Genomic DNA, 20,822 nt, shown 5'->3' on the forward strand with positions numbered 1-20,822 from the left:
TTTTCGGATGACAAAATGTGTTAACAGGTGAAATGATATATAGCAGGTAGGAAATCCGATGCGCCTTGCAGAAGACAGCAGAACAAGGGGGGGTTTCTCTACGCTCTCCTTTGGAAAATGCTACACAATACAGACCCCGAATTTCCATTCTCCAAAAAAGAAAAAAATTCGAGTCATTACATAAGTTGCAGGATGATTACATAAACATGTGAAAGCTGCCTCCTGCAGAGCTGTTTGCATTCATGGGGGGGGGGGTTATTTAGCTTCCCACGTTTGATAAAGATCTGGACCTGTAAAACCCGCAATAATCGAAACGAGACTCCTGGCGGCTACTACTACAACTACGTCAAGATCCCGACCTCCTCCCTTTGTAGATAAAAGAGAATTTCTCCCCCACCCCTGCCCACCCCGAGGGACTTCTAGAGGGAAGATAAGAACAGACGTAACTTTATTGCGCTCGGGAAATTCTTTTTTTTCTCAGAGGAAACAAATAAGAATTGTGCAGTTGGAAAAGACAAGGATAAATCCAAGAGAATTCACTGAAATCACACAGAATCAATCAGGAGGTGGTTGGGTTGCAAAATGTCTCTGGAGAAAGCTTAACTCTCCTCCCACCTCCAGTGGTGAGGAGAAGGCTGCCCTCGGGCCAATTTCCTGGAACTTAGTTTCCTTCTCAAGGAGGAGAATTTGTCCCCGAGAACTTTCCTCAGCCCGGGGCTGTCGTTGGGGAAAAGGAAATCTTTCCGCGTGGGGGGCAACTGGCCTGTGAACATGTCCCACCGGGCCTGGGCATCCACGGCCTTGTCCAGTTGCTGGATTTCGTCTTCTGACACGTCCTTCTCGAGAGCCGCGATGCACAACTCCAACCACCGTTTGTATTCTTTGATCATGTCCAAAGGTTTCGGGGTACAGCCGCTACCCCTGTCCGGAGGTTCTAGGTCTGGAACTCCGTCCGGAGACGTCGAGGACTCATCCAGGTCGAGATCCTGCAAAGTGGACGCGGTTCGGCTGCACGTATCTGGGGTCAAAGGCTCCGAGAGGGACGTGACGGGCTCGGAATCGTTCTCACCACCCATCCCTGAGTCGGCGCTGGGTGGCCAAAGGTCTTCGGAGACGGAGAGATCCGCCGAGTCTTGGCTGAGCCAGGAGGATGAAATCGTCTGCATCCAGGCGTAGAGTTTCTGTACCCCAAATTCAGCCCCCCACCAAAAAAAAAACCAAACACACAAGAAACATAGAAACATAGAAGATTGACGGCAGAAAAAGACCTGGTCCATCTAGTCTGCCCTTAAACTATGTCCTGTATTTTATCTTAGCGTGGATCTATGTTTATCCCAGGCATGTTTACATTCAGTTCCTGCGGATTGACCAACCACGTCTGCTGGAAGTTTGTTCCAAGGATCTACTACTCTTTCCGTCAAATAATATTTTCTCATGTTGCTTCTGATCTTTCCCCCAACTAACTTCAGATTGTGTCCCCTTGTTCTTGTGTTCACTTTCCTATTAAAAACATTTCCCTCCTGAACCTTATTTAACCCTTGAACATATTTATATGTTTTATCATGTCCCCCCTTTCCCTTCTGTCCTCCAGACTATACAGATTGAGTTCATGAAGTCTTTCCTGATACGTTTTATGCTTAAGACCTTCCACCGTTTTTGTAGCCCGTCTTTGGACCCGTTAACAATTTGATCAATATCTTTTTGTAGATGAGGTCTCCAGAACTGGACACAGGATTACAAATGTGGTCTCACCAGCGCTCTATGCAGCGGGGTCACAATCTCCCTCTTCCTGCTTGTTATACCTCTAGCTATGCAGCCAAGCATTCCACTTCCTTTCCCTACCGCCTGACCATACTATTCACCCATTTTGAGACTGTCAGGAATCACTACCCCTAAATCCTTCTCTTCAATGGTTTTTGCTAATACAGAACTGCCAATACAATACTCAGATTGAGGATTCCTTTTCCCCAAGTGTATTATTTTACATTTGGAAACATTCAACTGCAGTTTCCATTGCTTTGATTACTTCTTTAGTAAAGCTAAATCATTTGCCATATTACAGACGCCTCCAGGAATATCAACCCTATTGTGCACTTTAGAGTCATCGGCAAATAGACAAACCTGTCATTACAAATATTGTGCAAGCAATTGTTTCTCTGCATCATCTATAAATACGCATCCAATTGTGTGGGTTTTGTTTCTTTTTTAAAACTAGTCACCTCTGGGGAACATAACTTTCTGGTTTCCTAACAGCAGTCAAAGTGATTCTAAAACCATCTGCGGTCCGGATAAGTTCCCACCAACTAAAAATTTGAAGCGAGAGAGTTGAAAAAGGAAGTTCCAGACATTAGTCCTGCACGGCAGGAATTTCCAAGTTGAAGTAACCCAGTGACTGAGTTGGAAAGTATCTTTGACTGCTAATTTAATCCAGATTTCTAATTTATGATAGAAATTTTTCATCTATGCGCTCCCCCCACCCAGTGAAAACATGACAACTCGATCAGTGATGGGCTGCCAAAATGTTTACCGCCGCACTGTGGGCATGGTTTATTTTGTGGGTGTGGCTTGATGGTCATGTGACCGGGTAGGAGTGGCTTGCTGGCCATGTGACCTGGGGGATATCTTAAAGGTCATGTGACTGGGTGGGAATGGCTTACCAACCGAGATAGGATTTTAAATAGGTGCTTGGACTCTTTTCGGTTGATGAAGTCACATTATTTGAATAGCCACAAAAAGGACAAATGATAGATGGTATTATTTGTTGAGGAGCACAATCACACTTTAAGATTTTAAGGAGGTGGTACATAAGTGTAAATGCTATTGCTATTCCTTCCTTTCTTCCACCCTTCCTTCCTTCCTTCTTTCCTTCCTCCTTTCCTTCCTTCCATCCTTCCTTCTTTCCTTCCTTCCACCCTTCTTTCCTTCTTTCCTTCCTTCCATCCTTCTTTTCTTCCTTCCACCCTTCCTTCCTTCTTTCCTTCCTTCTTTCCATCCTTCTTTCCTTCCATCCTTCCTTCTTTCCTTCCTTCCTTCCTTCTTTCCTTCCTTCCCTCCCTCCCTCCCTCCTTCCTTCCTTCTTTCCTTCCTTCCTTCATCCTTCTTTCCTTCCATCCTTCCTTCTTTCCTTCCTTCCTTCCTTCTTTCCTTCCTTCCCTCCCTCCCTCCTTCCTTCCTTCTTTCCTTCCTTCCTTCATCCTTCTTCCTTCCTTCCTGGGTCAAATGAGGACCCAGATTATTGGGTGTAACTAACTCTGCAAACCGCTTACAGAGCGGGCTTTAAAAGCACTGTAAAGCGGTATATAAGTCTAAGTGCTATTGCTATTCTTCCAGTCTTGACCAAGGACCAACTTTACTTGGAACCGAAAACCGGTGGGCAGGGACCCAGGCTGAGTCTACTGACAAAAGGCCACCAGTTATGAGGCCTCTCTGATCCCCCACCCCCTGTCCTCCTGGTGGGCTGCCCTAGCTCCTCCACAAGGAGCCGGACTTGGCCTGGAGAAGAAGGAAGGGCCCAGCCACCTCTGCCCCTCACTCACCCTGTAGCGCTCGATGAGCTTGAAGCCCACCACGTACTGCAGCTTCCGGAGACAGACGGGGCAGGGTTCCAGCGGCCGGAGCAGGATCTCGTCCAAGCTGAGGGCCCCTTGCATGATGCACTGAAGCCAACGGCAGTTGCCCAAGCCGATCAGGTGGCAGATCTCATGGCAAGTGACCTTTGGTAGGAAAAATGTCAGACTCCATCAAGACTAACGGGCAGCTCTGTTCCTGCCTGGGGCTCAGAGACCTATAAGAACACACAGAGCTGGCCTCCTCCAGGTCCTATCGGCTAAGCAATGCAGGTTGGCGGGGCCACGAGGCCTTCACAAGCCTCCGTGGGGCCTCTCTAGGAATCTCCTGGGAGGAAACAGGGCCGGAAAAGGCGGGGAGAAGCCTCCGTGGGGCCTCTCTAGGAATCTCCTGGGAGGAAACAGGGCCGGAAAAGGCGGGGAGAAGCCTCCGTGGGGCCTCTCTAGGAATCTCCTGGGAGGAAACGGCTGGAAAAGGGGAGAGGCCTCTGTGGGGCCTCTCTAGGAATCTGCTGGGAGGAAACAGGGCCGGAAAAGGCAGGGAGAAGCCTCCGTGGGGCCTCTCTAGGAATCTCCTGGGAGGAAACGGCCAGAAAAGGCAGGGAGAAGCCTCCGTGGGGCCTCTCTAGGAATCTCCTGGGAGGAAACGGCTGGAAAAGGGGAGAGGCCTCTGTGGGGCCTCTCTAGGAATCTCCTGGGAGGAAACAGGGCCTCCACCCTCCCTGTGGTTTCCCCAATCGTACGCCTTATTTGCTTTCACATTGATTCCTATGGGAAAAATTGCTGCTTCTTACAAACTTTTCTACTTAAGAACCTGGTCACGGAACGGATTAAGTTCGTAAGGAGAGGTACCCCTGTATTTGAACCCATTGTGGTCCTCACCTTGCAACACTGAAGCATTTCCAACATGTTGAACAGCAAGGTCTGCTTTCTGGCGAGTTCCGTTTCTTCGTCGCGAGCTTCCTGTCGGCGCGGAGATGGGTTGAACGCCGGGCAAGCCACCTGGGGGAAATCGCTGGAAAATCTGGCAAAGCTGCAGACGCCCACTTCTACGGGGAGAGGAAACCAGGGGTCAGAGCGATGATGGGTTGTGTTTCCCCGCAGGTGTGCCTTCTGCTATGCGCACCATCCAGGGCAGACTTCCTGTTGGCTGGCCTGAACCATCTGTTTCAACAGTTGGCCCTTGGGCCACTTTAAATCCATTTGTTTAGTTTTAGATTCAAATCAAATGTATTATTGCAGCCATAGACCAAAACAAATAAAAACACAATGAAAAGTTGTAGGATAAAATGATAAATAACATATAAAATCCATGATAAAATCCAGTCTATCAATTATGCACTGTCAATACGACTAAAATTACAATCCATAAGCTGTGGGGTCTATGTTCAGTTTGATACTATCGGGGAAATGGAAGTCAAATAAGATAAGATAAAAGATAAGATAAAATAATATAATATATATATATAATATAATATAAAATATAAAATACGGTAATATAAAATAAAATAATATAAAATAAAATAATATACTGTAGAAACATAGAAGACTGACAGCAGAAAAAGACCTCCTGGTCCATGTAGTCTGCCCTTATACTATTTCCTGTATTTTATCTTAGGATGGATATATGTTTATCCCAGGCATGTTTAAATTCAGTTATTGTCGATTTATCTACCACGTCTGCTGGAAGTTTGTTCCAAGGATCTACTACTCTTTCAGTAAAATAATATTTTCTCATGTTGCTTTTGATCTTTCCCCCAACTAACTTCAGATTGTGTCCCCCTGTTCTTGTGTTCACTTTCCTATTAAAAACACTTCCCTCCTGGACCTTATTTAACCCTTTAACATATTTAAATGTTTCGATCATGTCTCCCCTTTTCCTTCTGTCCTCCAGACTATGCAGGTGGAGTTCATTACGTCTTTCCTGATACGTTTTATGCTTAAGACCTTCCACCATTCTTGTAGCCCGTCTTTGGACCCGTTCAATTTTGTCAATATCTTTTTGTAGGTGAGGTCTCCAGAACTGGACACAGTATTCCAAATGTGGTCTCACCACAGTATTCCAAATGTGATCCACCATAAGTGGATCACAATCTCCTTCTTCCTGCTTGTTATACCTCTAGCTATGCAGCCAAGCATCCTACTTGCTTTCCCTACCGCCTGACTGCACTGTTCACCCATTTGGAGACTGTCAGAAATCAGTACCCCTAAATCCTTCTCTTCTGAAGTTTTTGCTAACACAGAACTGCCAATACAATACTCAATTTCCCCAAGTGCATTATTTTACATTTGGAAACATTAAAGTGCAGTTTCCATTGCTTTGACCATTTATCTAGTAAAGCTAAATCATTTACCATATTACAGACGCCTCCAGGAATATCAACCCTATTGCATCATATAAAATAAAGTATAAAATAAAATACATGAATAAATCTCCCTCTGTCTCAGAGATCTCCTCCCAACAGCACCCACCTTCCTTGACTCAACCTTTGGAGGGTTGACCCCAACCCAGAAGAGGACAAGAGGTCAAACCCACCTTGGCCTGGCAAGAACTTGCCAAAGGTGAAACGCCACGTCTCACAGGGGTAGAGGTCAGTGAGGGTGAGGCCCAGGACACAGAGAGCGTCCATCGGCTTGTTGTTCTTCAGAAAGGTCAAGATGCCATCTAAGGGAGCGAAGAAAAAAATGAAGACAGGGTGGAATTATGGCCGAGACTTTTGGGCTGCCTGGCAATCAGATCGGATGGACTGTAATGGGCTTTTTCGTTTTTTGTTTCTTTTCCCTGCAACACAAAAGAACAGTCCGGCCTCCATTTAAATGACTCGGACAAAAGGCTGTTTCAATACCGACGGCGGCTCCTTCAACGTGAATGGGAAGAAGCTCTAGCGAGTGAAAGTTGCAGGACAGTAGGGCAGGAATGAACTCAGCCACCACCCCGAGGACCCCACAAAGTCATCGCCTTCCTCCTCCTCTTCTGGGCAAACTCCACTCTCCTTCTAGCACTGGTGATGTTCCCTAGTTGGGTAATGAAACGTCTGCAAGAAAACAGCCAAGCTCAAAGAAGCACCAAGGACCCCACAACCCTCCTGTTATTCCTCCTCCTTTCTCCAAACTCCATTCTCTTCTAGCACTGATGAGGTTCCCTAGTTGGGTAATGAAACGTCTGCAAGAAAATAGCGAAACTCCGAGAGCACCAAGAGCCCCATAGTTCTACTATTATTACTACTACCACTACTACTAATATTATTATCTCACTCCCTTCTGATAATATTACCTAGTCAGGTCGTGAGATGTCTGCAAGAAAATAGGGGGAGGAGGGGAGGAGGAGGAGGAGAAGGAAGAGGACCACTGTAGGGCTCCTCCTCTTCTTACTCCTCCTCCTCTTCTTCCTCCTCTTCTTCCTCCTCCTCTTCCACCTCCTCCTGTTCCTCCTCTTCTTCCTCTTCTTCCTCCTCCTCTTCCTCCTCCTCTTCTTCCTCCTCCTCTTCCTCCTCTTCTTCCTTCCTCCTCTTCCTCCTCTTCTTCCTCCTGTTCCTCCTCTTCCACCTCCTCTTCCTCCTCCTCCTCCCTGCAAACCCCTCTCCTTTCTACCACTGATAACATTACCTAGTCAGGTCGTGAGACGTCTGCAAGTAAACAACCCTGCTCAGAGATGACCTAAGTCTTAAAGTTCCAAATCACCCCACCATTATCCTCCTCCCAGGTGGCCTCACCTGTGTGAAGCTGCATCCTGTCCGAATCCTGGTTGTGGCGGTAGCAGCAGTGGATGGACGAGATGGAGACCGAAGGGAGGCACTTGACCCGGAGACCCAGGAAGAAAGATTCCACGCAGCTCCGGAGGGAATCCAGGAGGGAGATTCCCACGGGCCCTTCGCTCAGGTCTGGGAACAGAAGCATCCAGTGGCAGGGTTTAACGCATTTTCAAGTGTTACGTTTTGGGGGGTACAGAAAGAAGGGGTCATATTTTCACTTTTCCACTGTCCTTTTTAACTTCGAACAGTTGCTAAAGGAATATTTATAAATAGAGGACTACCTGTAGATAACGAGTTTCACCCAAAATAGCATTTAGACTTATATACAGTACCTCTTTATAGTGCTTTTGCAGCCCTCTCTAAGCGGTTTACAGAGAGTAAGCCTATTGCCCCCAACAATCTGGGTCCTCATTTTACCCACCAAGGAGGGAAGGAAGGAGGGAGGGAAGGAGGGAGGGAGGGAAAGAAGGAGAAGGAAGGAAGGAGGGAGGGAGGGAAAGAAGGGGGAAAAGGTGGGAAGGAGGGAAGGAAGGAGGGAGGAAAAGAAGGGGGAGAAGGAAGGAAGGAGGGAGGGAGGGAAAGAAGGGAAAAGGAAGGAAGGAGGGAAGGAAGGGAGGGAGGAGGGAGGGGAGAAGGTGGGAGGGAGGGAGGGAGGAAGGACAATAGCAATAGCATTTAGACTTATATACAGCTTCATAGTGCTTTTACAGCCCTCTCTAAGCCGTTTGCAGAATCCGCCTCTTGTTCTCATTTGACCCACCTCAGAATGATGGAAGGCTGAGTCGACCTTGAGTCGGTGGGGAGATTTGAACTGCTGAACTACAGTCTGCAGTGCTGCACTCTAACCACTATGCCACCCCGGCTCAAAATAGGAGCCAACCATAAAATAAGCCCTAGCATAATTTTTCAGAATATAAGCCCTACCCACCCACCCCAAAAAAAATAAGCTCCAGTTAAGATCGTCAGCCAGATAGACACATTTTGTACCGTATTTTCCCAAAAATAAGACCCAACCCAAAAATTAGCCCTGATGTGGAGTAACAACTAATATAATTGTTATTTATTTATAAAAGTAATATAATTGCATGGTGGTAGTCAAAGCAATGACTAGAGAAAATTGACGTAGGAAGAAAAGGATGAAACTGTCAAGTATCACCAATTGTACTAGCCCTAGTAGAGTTTTACAACAGGTTTAGGGACTCTTGACTCGTAAGGAACACCGTGGAATGGAGTATCCCTGCTAAGGGCTGCCCCTAGAAAAGCAGCTTTTGCAACATAAGGCAGGTAGGTCTTCTCCTTCTGCCCACCGTCCTTCAGATCCATCAGCCGTCTTACCTATGGGTTGCAGGTAGATGTGCTTGCGGCAAAACCGTTGCTTTTTCTTTAGCAGCGCATAGTAGAAGGTCTCAAAATCCTCCGGGGCATCAGGGTGGCTGATCAGCCAATCGAAAGCTGTCCGGATGAACAAACTGCAGAAAAGGGTCCGGCGAGGGTTGTAGGCTTCGGACAGGAAGAGTTTTTCGGTGGTAGAGAAGGCTTTGGCGTAGAGGTCCTGCAGGGCAGGATCGGTGGAAATCAGCGCATCTTTCAATGCCCTTGGCCCAAAGCTGAATTCCTGAGCATGTCGGCACTGCAACATCGCTGACGGACGACTGTGATTGGGAGGAACAAAAAGAAGAGACGTCGATTAACCAGGTTACACACGCTCGGCAAAGAAGAGACTGACATTGGTCTGGAAGGATATACGTATTAGATTTGTTTATATATATGCATTAGATTTGTATGCCGCCCTTCCCCGAAGACACAGGACAGCCCACAAGATACAATATAAAACAATGCATACTGTTGTGGTTAGCTCTGGCTCAGCTCCTGCCCCAAGGACTGTGGATGTGGAGGAGACATCCACATGCTGCAGGCCTGTTTTGCCCCCGGCGGAATCTGCTGATGAAGGCTCCTCTGACCAAGAAGACAGGAGTGACAGGGAGGAGGAGAGTGGGGCAGACAGCTCAGAAGGAGATCAATGATCTAGCTCCTCCTTGGGTTCAGAACAAAAGTTAATGATACAGCCACGCATGCGGAGAGCGATGCATAGGCAGCAACAACTGAGAGATTATTATCAAAGAAAATGAGGCCACCTGTGGTTGGGTGGGGCTGTGGTCATTAGTGAGGCTGCTATAAAGAGCAGCCTGGGGGTTTGGCCATTGTGGAGGATTATCTGATCGTTGTGTTTTGTGACTGCTTTACTGACTTTGACCTTTTGTGTGCTGATTTTTCCCCGCTTTGAAACTAAACCAGGGCAAAGTGTGTTTCACTTTGTGAAAGAAGAAGGACTGTGAATTGCCTCACAGCTGCAAGCTAAGTATCACAGAACTGATAAGGGACTTGTACAAATTACCAGTTTGTTTGGAGACGAGTGCTCTTTGCTATACCAAAAGAGGGCTTGGTTTAAGTGAATTTTCAGTATAAAGAACATTGTTTTGAATTTTCAAACATGTGTGTGTCTGAACTTTGTACCTGTGAATTTTCGGGAGGATTCTATGTACAGGCTGAACTGAATTTGAATCGGACGCTTTTCTCCACCAGGGCAAAAGAAAATATCTAATGTCATTAATGCCTTCCACGAAGACCAACACAAAAACAACCGGAAAATTGCTGAGTGAGCCCTCGCCGTATTTAATGGTGAGCCTTTCCACCAAGGGAAAAGGCTTGCGAGAAAATTTCCACCCCCGTAATGGAAAATTCCCGGAATTACAGGGGGCTACTAAAAATTCATAATTTCTACTTCCTCCACTGTGGAAATGCTGATGTTCCACCACTTCGTTTTTCTTTAGCATTGTCCTCTTTCCGGATGTCCAAGCCGGATTTCCTTCTTTCCAAATAATTTTAACTGCTGTCCTGCCCAAAATTGCACATCAGGAAAAGTTTCCCCTTTCATTCATGAATAATTCTTTTTTCTGTGGCTTCGCTCCTCTTTAGCAACTCCCAATGCGTGACAAGTGGAATATTCTGTTTGAAAGTATACTTCTAGACTACTTGCAATAGTAAATACAGTGATACCTTGTCTTAGAAACTTAATTGGTTCCGGGACGAGGTTCTTAAGGTGAAAAGTTTGTAAGATGAAACAATGTTTCCCATAGGAATCAATGGAAAAGCGATTAATGCGTGCAAGCCAAAATTCACCCTTTTTGCCAGCCGAAGCACCCGTTTTTGCACTGCTGGGATTCCCCTGAGGCTCCCCTCCATGGGAAACCCCACCTCCGGACTTCTGTGTTTTTGCGATGCTGCAGGGGAATCCCAGCATTGCAAAAACGAGCACTTCATTGGCAACAGAAGTCCGGAGGTGGGGTTTCCCAGCAAAGGGAGCATCAGTGAAATCGCAGCATCGCAAAAACACTGAAGTCCTCGAAACCCCACCTCCGGACCTCTGTGTTTTTGCAATGCTGTGATTTCACTGATGCTCCCCTCCCTGGGAAACCCCACCTCCGGACAAAAACAGGTGCTTCGCTGGCAACGGAAGTCCGGAGGCGGGGCATCCCAGTGGCGGCGGTGGGTGTGTAAGGTGAAAATAGTTTGTAAGAAGAGGCAAAAAAAATCTTAAACCCGGGTTTGTATCTCGAAAAGTTTTTATGACGAGGCGTTTGTAAGACGAGGTATCACTGTATAGTAAATAGTAAATAAGAGAAAATATTATTTTACTGAAAGAGTAGTAGATGCTTGGAACAAACTTCCAGCAGACGTGGTTGGTAAATCCACAGCAACTGAATTTAAACATGCCTAGATCCATTGTAAGATAAAATACAGGAAATAGTATACGGGCAGACATGAAGTCTACGGGCAGACATGAAGTCTTTTTCTGCCGTCAATCTTCTATGTTCCTATGTTACTTGCAAACTGTTTTTGCTGTGGCCAGTGAAGGGCTACCAAAATTTTTACTAGCGCACTGTGGGTGTGGCTTATTTTGTGGGTGTGGCTTGATGGTCATGTGACCATGTAAAAGTGGCTTGCCAGCCATGTGACTTGACCAAGGATTTTCCAAGAACCTCCAAACCATCCCCATATCAATGGAGTCCAAACAAGCAGGTCATCGAATTCACCCACATCCTAGAAGTGAGCAACTATAGAACGGTGGAATGACCACAACATCTCACTTACAATTTGGAAAGCACATCTTGAGCATTGCTATATAGGTGCCTTCGTGATTAAAATGGCCACTCACAAAATAATCACTTACTCAAAGGTGACAATCTAAGGTGTTCCTTGCTACTTTCACAGCCTAACTGAACATCCCCAAATGCTCCATTCCACATAACAGTCTTGCAAAACTTTAGGTTTCTGGCAAAACTTTAGGTTTCAAGCATTATTCATTTTATTTTTCTGGAGCAGGGGGTCCCCGAACCTGGCAACTTTAAGACTTGTGAATTTCAACTCCCAGAATTCTCCAGCCAGCTATGAAGACCTCTGTTGTAGAGAATATTATAGCCATTCAGAAAGGAGGGGGAGGCAGAACCCAGATCACATAGGATTAATTCTGTTCTGTCGGGCTCTTTGGTAGACTCCTCCCAAAAATTCACAGGTACAAATTTCAGACACACACACATTTGAAAATTCAAAACAATGTTCTTTATAATGAAAATTCACTTAAACTAAGCCCTCTTTCGGTATAGCAAAGAGCACTTGTCTCCAAACAAACTGGTAATTTGTACAAGTCCCTTATCAGTTCTGTGATACTTAGCTTGCAGCTGTGAGGCAATTCACAGTCCTTCTTTCACAAAGTGAAACACCCTTTGCTCTGGTTTAGTTTCAAAGCGGCGAAAAATCAGCACACAAAAGGTCAAAGTCAGTAAAGCAGTCACGAAACACAACGATCAGATAATCCTCCACAATGGCCAAACCCACAGGCTGCTCTTTATAGCAGCCTCCCTAATGACCACAGCCCCACCCAACCACAGGTGGCCTCATTTTCTTTGATAATAACCTCTCAGTTGTTGTTGCCTATGCATCGCTCTCCGCATGCGTGGCTGTATCATTAACTCTTGTTCTGAATCCAAGGAGGAGAGAGATAATTGATCTCCTTCTGAGCTGTCTGCCCCACTCTCCTCCTCCCTGTCACTCATGTCTTCTTGGTCAGAGGAGCCTTCATCATCAGATTCCACCAGGGGCAAAACAGGCCTGCAGCATGTGGATGTCTCCCCCACATCCACAGTCCTTGGGGCAGGAGCAGGGCCAGAGCTAACCACAACAAATTCCAAATCTTATCTCATGATACTTTTCCTAGACACTTTGGTTTGTAGTAGAATTGCCGGCTTTGGGGTTTTTAAATGCTTTTAGGAAGAACTCAGAGGCTGCCCAAAGAAAACGCCCTGTGTTTTCTTTCAATGTCCTTCACTGCAAATTGGATGCTTGGGGTGGAGCTCCATTTTTGCTACCCCGCTGCGTCCATGCCCCCCCCCCCCCGCCAATCCGGGCAGCAGCCCACCCCTACCTGTGACATACCATTCCTTCTTTGGAAAAGACGGTGATGTTTCAACATGCTGGAGGAGAAAAGGCGTTTTAATGAATACTCTTAGGGCTCCATGGTCCCATTTGGGTTTGTAGTCACCGGTAAAATGAGGCTGTATTTCGTTCAGTTGAAAACTAATTTATCCCAGGACTCTGTATAGAAGTGTTTTAATGGTATTGGAAACATTTTTTAAAAAAAATTGTTTCCACCTGTGTAAAGTTCTCTACAAGCCATGTTTAATTCCCAGTAGAAACCGAGCAATTATTTGCACTAGCCTGATTCAAAATCAGCCATTTTTGGAGTGTGGTTTCTCAACCTTGGCAAACTTTAATAGGTTGGGATACAATTCCCAGAATTCCCCAGGCAGCATCCCAGAGGAGGATATTAGGACAACCCAACAAGACTGACACAGACTTCAGAGGAGAATCAGAACTGCAGAACAAAACAATGGCTGCCAACCTGCCTTCCCTTGAGGACCTGTAGACTGCACGAGTCAAAAAGAGGGTGGTGAAAATATTTACTGACCCCTCGCATCCTGGACATAAACTGTTTCAACTCCTACCCTCAAAACGTCACTACAGAGCACTGCACACCCGGACAACTATAAGAATACACCAAAAAAACTACAAGAATATTTTTTCCTGAATGCCATCACTCTGCTAAACATAGAAACATAGAAACATAGAAGTCTGACGGCAGAAAAAGACCTCATGGTCCATCTAGTCTGCCCTTATACTATTTCCTGTATTTTATCTTAGGATGGATATATGTTTATCCCAGGCATGTTTAAATTCAGTTACTGTGGATTTATCTACCACATCTGCTGGAAGTTTGTTCCAAGGATCTACTACTCTTTCAGTAAAATAATATTTTCTCATGTTGCTTTTGATCTTTCCCCCAACTAACTTCAGATTGTGTCCCCTTGTTCTTGTGTTCACTTTCCTATTAAAAACACTTCCCTCCTGGACCTTATTTAACCCTTTAATATATTTAAATGTTTCGATCCTGTCCCCCCTTTTCCTTCTGTCCTCCAGACTCTACAGATTGAGTTCATTAAGTCTTTCCTGATAGGTTTTATGCTTAAGACCTTCCACCATTCTTGTAGCCCGTCTTTGGACCTGTTCAATTTTGTCAATATCTTTTTGTAGGTGAGGTCTCCAGAACTGAACACAGTACTCCAAATGTGGTCTCACCAGCATTCTATATAGTGGGATCATAATCTCCCTCTTCCTGCTTGTTATACCTCTAGCTATGCAGCCAAGCATCCTACTTGCTTTTCCTATCGCCCAACCACACTTCTCACCCATTTTGAGACTGTCAGAAATCACCACCCCTAAATCCTTCTCTTCTGAAGTTTTTGCTACCGTGTTTCCCCGAAAGTAAGACAGTGTCTTACTTTCTTTTTACCCCCAAAAGCCCCACTACGTCTTACTTTCGAGGTATGTCTTACATTGGAAAAAAATTGAAAGGGTCGCGTTCCCGAAGGCATCTCCCCAGAGTCCAGAAGGGCAGCCGCGGGACAGGAGCCTCGTGAGCCCTTTTCCAAGTTCAACCTCAGGGCTCCAAGCGGCGTGCACGCGTGGAGCCACAGACACGTGTCGGGGAAGCATGTGTCTGGAGGGGAGGAGCCGCTCTGCGCAGTTGGGCAGCCCCACCTGCCTGCCGGAAAGGAGGCGGGCGAAGGAGGGTGCAGCTCCGGCCGCTCGCCTCAGAGCCGGTCGGCCTCGCTGGCCGCTTGCAGCCGAGCCTCGGCAGGACTCGGTTGCTGGGACGAACGCCTTCGCTGCAAGCCGCTGCCCGCTCGGCTCGCTTCGGACCAGCGCCGTCCTTCGCTTTGCAAAGCCGGGGAAGAGGTGGTGGCGCCGCGGCGAGGCGAAGGCCAGGGGTGCGCGGGGAGCTTGGAAGCGACGTCATCGGGCTCCCCCCCCCGGCAATACCCCCGTGTTTCCCCGAAAGTAAGACATATGTCTTACTTTCGGGGTACGGCTTATATTAGCCGACCCCCCTGAAACCCCCGATACGTCTTACAATCGGGGGTGTCTTACTATCGGGGAAACAGGGTAACACAGAACTGCCAATACAACACTCAGATTGAGGATTCCTTTTCCCTAACCCCCATGTTCTGTTCGAAAAAACTTCCTAATGTTATGTTCGGGTCACATACGACCCGGACCGAAAACTCTTCATTTGAAGTGCTTATGTTTGGTCAATTTGAAAACTTTTTTCACTTGGAAAGTAGTCTGAACATTTCTGCACACAATGATATGAAAATTGAAATGAAAAAAGTAAATCTTATTGGTTTATTTTGCGGATATATTGCATACCCCCCCCCCGTTTTTGTGAATTTTTTTCAATTTATGGATAGTTTTGCTTGCAAAATCCATTCTATTTTACTAAAGTTGGTGTGGGATTGGTAGCTTGAACATTTCTGAACATAATGATATGAAAATTGAACTGGAAAAATTGATGCATATTGGTTTATTTTGTTGATGAAATGCACACACACCCCCGTTTTTTTGAAATAGTCTTCACTTTATGGATAGTTTTGCTAGCAAAATACATTCTATTTTACTAAAGTTGGTGTGGGATTTGTAGCTTGACCATTTCTGAACATAATGATATGAAAATTGAACTGGAAAAATTGATGCATATTGGTTTATTTTGCACATAAATGGGCCCCCATGCTTATACTCAAATAGGCTTATACTCGAGTACAAGACAATATGGTTTTATATTCAAAAATAAACCAATAAGAATCATTTTTTTCAGTTCATTTCTATTTTTCTTTTGTTCAGGATTGTTTCAAAAGGATATTCCAAATATTTCTAGCCAAATATGTATAAAAAGTGACAATAATGGCACACAGCAAGGCCGAGGGGGGGTGGCCCTTTTGTGGCAAAAATAAACCAATAAGAACCATTTTTTCCAGTTCATTTATATTTTTCTTATATTCAGAAATGTTCAATTTAGTATATCAAACCTTTTGGGGGGAAATTCCTTAGGGATTTGTAGCCCTAAAAAATAGAAATTGACACGAAATTCAGAAAGGATGGGGGGAGGGGCTTTTTGATCAAAATAAAAATATAAGTCTCAATTTTTCCAGTTCAATTTTCATATCATTATGTTCATAAATGTTCAAACTAGTTTTCCAGTTGAAAAAGTTTTCAAAAAGATCAAATTCAAGTACCTAAAAAAATTCTTTTTGGTCCGGTCACATACGAACAGAAACAGACTCGAAGTGATGGGGGTTTTTTGCCCAGAAAACAATTAGCCACCACCCCAAAAATATTTTTTGATGATCAGCATTGTTAAATTGAGTAAATGAATGCCTAAGATTTTAAAGAATATTTTGGATTTGGAGCATAAAAAAATAAAAAGTGAAAATGGTTGCAAGCAGCCGAGGGGGGGGGGAGGCCTTATTTCTGATGTTAAAAAACCAATAAGAATCATTTTTTTCATTTCCTTTATATTTTTCTTATATTCAGAAATGTTCAAGCTACCAATCCCACACCAACTTTAGTAAAATAGAATGGATTTTGCAAGCAAAACTATCCATAAATTGAAAAAAATTCACAAAAACGGGGGGGGCGTGCATTATATCAGCAAAATAAACCAATAAGATTTACTTTTTTCATTTCAATTTTCATATCATTGTGTGCAGAAATGTTCAGACTACTTTCCAAGTGAAAAATGTTTTCAAATTGACCAAACATAAGCACTTCAAATGAAGAGTTTTCGGTCCGGGTCATATGTGACCCGAACATAACATTAGGAAGTTTTTTTGCCCAGCAAAAACTAAGCCCCCCACCCCCCAAAAAAAATTTTCATAGAGAGAACCCCTGAAATGATGAAAAGTCATGAAATTTCAAGTTTCAGATATGCAGGGAAAATGTTTTACCGGGGACTCAAACTTGGTTTCGGGTCACATAGGACCCAAACAGAACAGCAGGGGCACTATTTGACATTTGGAAACATTAAACTGCAGTTTCCATTGCTTTGACCATTTATCTAGTAAAGCTAAATCATTTACCATATTACAGACGCCTCCAGGAATATCAACCCTATTGCACACTTTAGAGTCATCGGCAAATAGGCAAACCTTCCCTACCAAACCTTCCCCTATGTCACTCACAAACATATTAAAAAGAATAGGACCCAGAACAGACCCTTGTGGCACACCGCTTGTAACCTGTCTCTGCTCAGAATACTCGCCATTAACAATAACTCTCTGATGTCTACGCTTCAGCCAGCTGCCAATCCACTGAAATATCCAGGGATTAAGTCCAATCTTCACTAATTTATCTATCAGCTCTTTATGTGGAACTGTACCAACTGTATCAACTTGGCCAATAAAGAATTCTATCTATTCTATCCTATAAAATCTGTTATTCCGGCATTCATTGGATTAAACTTCCCTGAAGCCTTAGACTGGCTCTTGAAATGTTTCTGGAATCTTTTGCAGGACAGGGGCAAAAGGCAACTTTGCCTTGTCTGGAAAGAACAGGAACAAATGACTTCTGTTTTAATACTTTGGTTTCGTCCAGACCGAGAATGTTTTCCCTCCTAGTTCCTTTTATTTGCTGCTTCCCCCAAAAGATACGTGAGAAACGATTTTCAGATTCAATTTTACTCCAATGTGTTTATTTCGGTCTGTGTTTCTTCTGGCCTGGCTTCACAAGATTTTGGCCGTAGGTGTAAGAAGAAAGGAGACAATCCACATAGGATGGTCCAAGAACTTTCCTGGAGGGAGATAGAATTTAGCCCCAGATGTGATGACCCCTTTGTAACATTCATCAGACCCACAAGTGTGGGAGGGAACGTAGGCAAAGCCAGGAAAGACAGAGATGAAATTTAATTCCACTTTGGAATTGGGAGCATTTCTTAAAAATCCTTCTAAATCATTTTAGGAAGTAAACAGCTCTGGTGGTAGGGAGTCAGGGGCTAATCCTTGCTTTTGGGGTCCTTCATGCTCTCTGAGCTTGGCGGTTTTCTTGCAGATGTTTCACTACCGAAGTAGGTAACGACATCAGTGGTAGAAGAGAGTGGGTTTTGTGGAGTAGTGGTGGTGGTGGAGGAGGAGGAGGAAGAAGAGGAGGAGGAGGAGGAGGAAGAAGAGGAGGAAGAAGAAGAAAAGAAGGAGGAGGAAGAAGAAGAAGAGGAGGGGGAGGAAGAAGAAGAGGAGAAGGAGGAAGAAGAAGAGGAGGAGGAAGAAGAAGAGGAGGAGGAGGAGGAGGAGGAAGATTGTTGGGACTTTGGTACTCTGAGCTTGACTGTTTTCTTGCAGATGTTTCATTACCAAACTAGGCAACATTATCAGTGCTAGAAGGATGGTTTGCTGTTTATGATCCTTTCTATAGCAACAGCACTTAGATCTATACACATATACTGTATACACAAATTGCCCCAACAATGTGGGTCCTATTTTAACCGACCTTGGAAGGATGGAGAGCTTAGTCAATCTTCTCTCTTCCTCCCTTCTCTTTCCCTCGATTGCTTGTTTCTTCCCTCCCTCCCTCCCTCAGCCCTCCTTCCTTCCTCCCTCCCTCCTTTCTTTCTTTTATCCTCCTCCCCTCCCTCCCTTCTTTCTTTCTTTCTTTTTTTTATCCACCTCCCCTCCCTCCCTTCTTTCTTTCTTTTATCCTCCTCTCCTTCCTTCCTTTCTCCCTCCCTCCATTCTTTCTTTCTTTCTTTCTTATTCTTTATTACTGTTGTGAGCCACCCCAAGTCTTCGGAGAGGGGCGGCATACAAATCTAATAAATTGAATGGAATGGAATTTTATCCTCCTCCCCTTCCTTCCTTCCTTCCTTCCTTCCTTCCTTCCTTCCTTCCTTCCTTCCTTCCTTCCTTCCTTCCCTCCCTCCTCCCTGCCTCCCTCCCTTCCCATGCTTTGGAGGCTTGGCAAAAGGGAGCCAGGTTTGGGGAGGGGGCATCCCCTCTTTCGCCCACTCCCCAGCGGTGCAGCCTTCCTCCTGGCCGGACTGGACCCGCTTTCTCCTCCAGCCCTGGCAGCGCCCCGACGACAAGAGCCGAAAGAGGCGAGTCCCCCGCCGCCCTAATTCGTTTCCCTGTCCGAGGGGAGGGGGGCTTCCCAGGCGACGGGGAGGGGGCGGGAGGGTCTCGCCATCCTTCGGGGGCAGGGAAGGCCCCCCGAAACTCTCCGGCTCTCTTCCCCCCAAAGCGACTCTCGCTCGCCTGTCCCTCCGCCGATGCTCGACCTGCATCTTCTCCTGGGGGGTCCGGGGGGGGGCGTTGGGGACGGTGGGTAAAAGTCCCTCTGAAAGCCCCGGTCTGTCCGGATCTCACCCGGCCCCCCTCCCTCTCCCTTCCTTCCTCCCTCCCTTCCTTCCTTCCCTTCCCTTCCCTATCCCTTCCTTCTTTTCCTCCCTTCCTTCCTTCCTTGCCCCCTCCCTCTATCTTCCCTTCCCTTCTCTATTCCTTCCTTTCCTTCCTCTCTTCATTCCTCCCCTCCTTCTTCCTCCCCCCTCTTCCTTTCCCTTCTCTATTCCTTCCTCCCTCCCTCCCTCCCCCCTCTCTCTTCCCTTCCCTTCTCCCTTCCCTTCTACTTTCCTTTCCTTTCTCTATCCCTCCAGCCCTCCCTCCTTCTCTCTTCCCTTCCCTTCTTCTTTCCTTTCCTCCCTCTCTCTCTCCCTCTCTTCCTTCTTCCTCCCTCCTTCTCTCTTCCTTTCCCTTCCCTTCTGTATTCCTTCCTTCGTTCCTCCCCTCCCTCCTTCTCTCCTTTCCTCCCTCTCTCTCTCCCTCTCTTCCTTCTTCCTCCCTCCTTCTCTCTTCCTTTCCCTTCCCTTCTGTATTCCTTCCTTCGTTCCTCCCCTCCCTCCTTCTCTCCATCCCTCTCTCCTTCTCTCTTCCCTTCCCTTGTTCTTTCCTTTCCTCCCTCTCTCCCTCCCTCTCTCTTTTCCCTTCCCTATTCCTTCCATCCCTCCATCCCTCCTTCTCTCCCTCCATCCCTCCTTCTCTCCCTCCATCCCTCACTCCTTCTCTCTTCCCTTCCCTTCTTTTTTTTCCTTTCCTCCCTCTCTCCCTCCCTCCCTCCTTCTCCCTTCCCTTCCCTTCCCTTTTTCTTCCTTCCTTCCTTCCTTCCTTCCTTCCTTCCTTCCTTCCTTCCTTCCTTCCGCAGCGGAGTCTCCCACCTTTGCAAGCGGCGGCGGCGGGGTCAGCCTCCTCCTTCCCTCCTTGGGGCGACGGGGGCCGGCTGCTGGAGGGCCGGGGGTCTCGGGCAGGGGACCGGCAGCTCCGACCGCGTCTGGGCTGCGTGACGCCGCTGGCTCTCCTTTCTGCAGAGCTGGGCGCGCTGGCAAGCACAGGCAGGCGGGGTGGAGGGGGGGGCAGCACCGGAGGGAAGGAGGCTTCCGAACCCGTGACGTTGCGGGGGGGGCAGGCGACCGGGTTTTTTGGGTGGGGGGCGGGGGAGAGTCGGTCAAGGGAAGCCGAGCCGAAGTTCCCACGCCAGGAAAAGGAGGCGCGGGGATTCCTCGGGGCAGCCCGGGTGGGCTGGTGGTTCTGGGGCGGGGGGCTGGGGGGGCTTTGCTCTGGCTTTTTTTCAGAGGAGAGAAAGCGGGTGGCGGCCCTTTTTTTCTTTTCTTTCTTTCTTTTCTTTCCTTCTTTTTTTTTCTTTATATCTATCTATCATCTGTATCTATCATCTATCATCTATCTATTATTTACCATCTGTATCTATTTATCTATCTATATCTATCTATCTATCTATCTATCTATCTATCTATCTATCTATCATCTGTATCTGTCTATTATCTGTCTATCTAGTTATTTATCTCTCTCTGTCTATCTATCTATCATCTATCTATCATTTGTATCTATTTATCTATATCTGTCTATCTAGTTATTTATCATCTGTATCTGTCCATCCGTCCGTCCGTCCATCCATCCATCTATCCCTATCTATCTATCATCTATCTATCTATCTACCTACCTATCTATCTATCTATCTATCTATCTATCATCTGTATCTATCATCTATCATCTAT

At 46.1% G+C, this 20,822-nt stretch overlaps 1 protein-coding gene across 1 annotated transcript; it reads right to left on the reverse strand.

The window, feature by feature from the left end:
* Positions 1-510: 510 nt before the first annotated feature.
* Positions 511-20,115, reverse strand: AMZ1 (archaelysin family metallopeptidase 1). Its single transcript, XM_070761352.1, has 7 exons — positions 19,968-20,115; positions 8,654-8,970; positions 7,280-7,447; positions 6,103-6,231; positions 4,449-4,615; positions 3,537-3,713; positions 511-1,181 (listed from the first exon to the last, which is right to left on the reverse strand). Exons 2-7 carry the CDS (start codon positions 8,955-8,957, stop codon positions 600-602), a joined length of 1,527 nt encoding a protein of 508 aa, XP_070617453.1. The 5' UTR covers positions 8,958-8,970; positions 19,968-20,115; the 3' UTR covers positions 511-599.
* Between the last annotated feature and the right edge of the window lie 707 nt (positions 20,116-20,822).

Source organism: Erythrolamprus reginae, chromosome 9 (genome assembly GCF_031021105.1).
Source record: "Erythrolamprus reginae isolate rEryReg1 chromosome 9, rEryReg1.hap1, whole genome shotgun sequence".
In the NCBI taxonomy this organism is placed as follows: domain Eukaryota; kingdom Metazoa; phylum Chordata; class Lepidosauria; order Squamata; family Dipsadidae; genus Erythrolamprus; species Erythrolamprus reginae.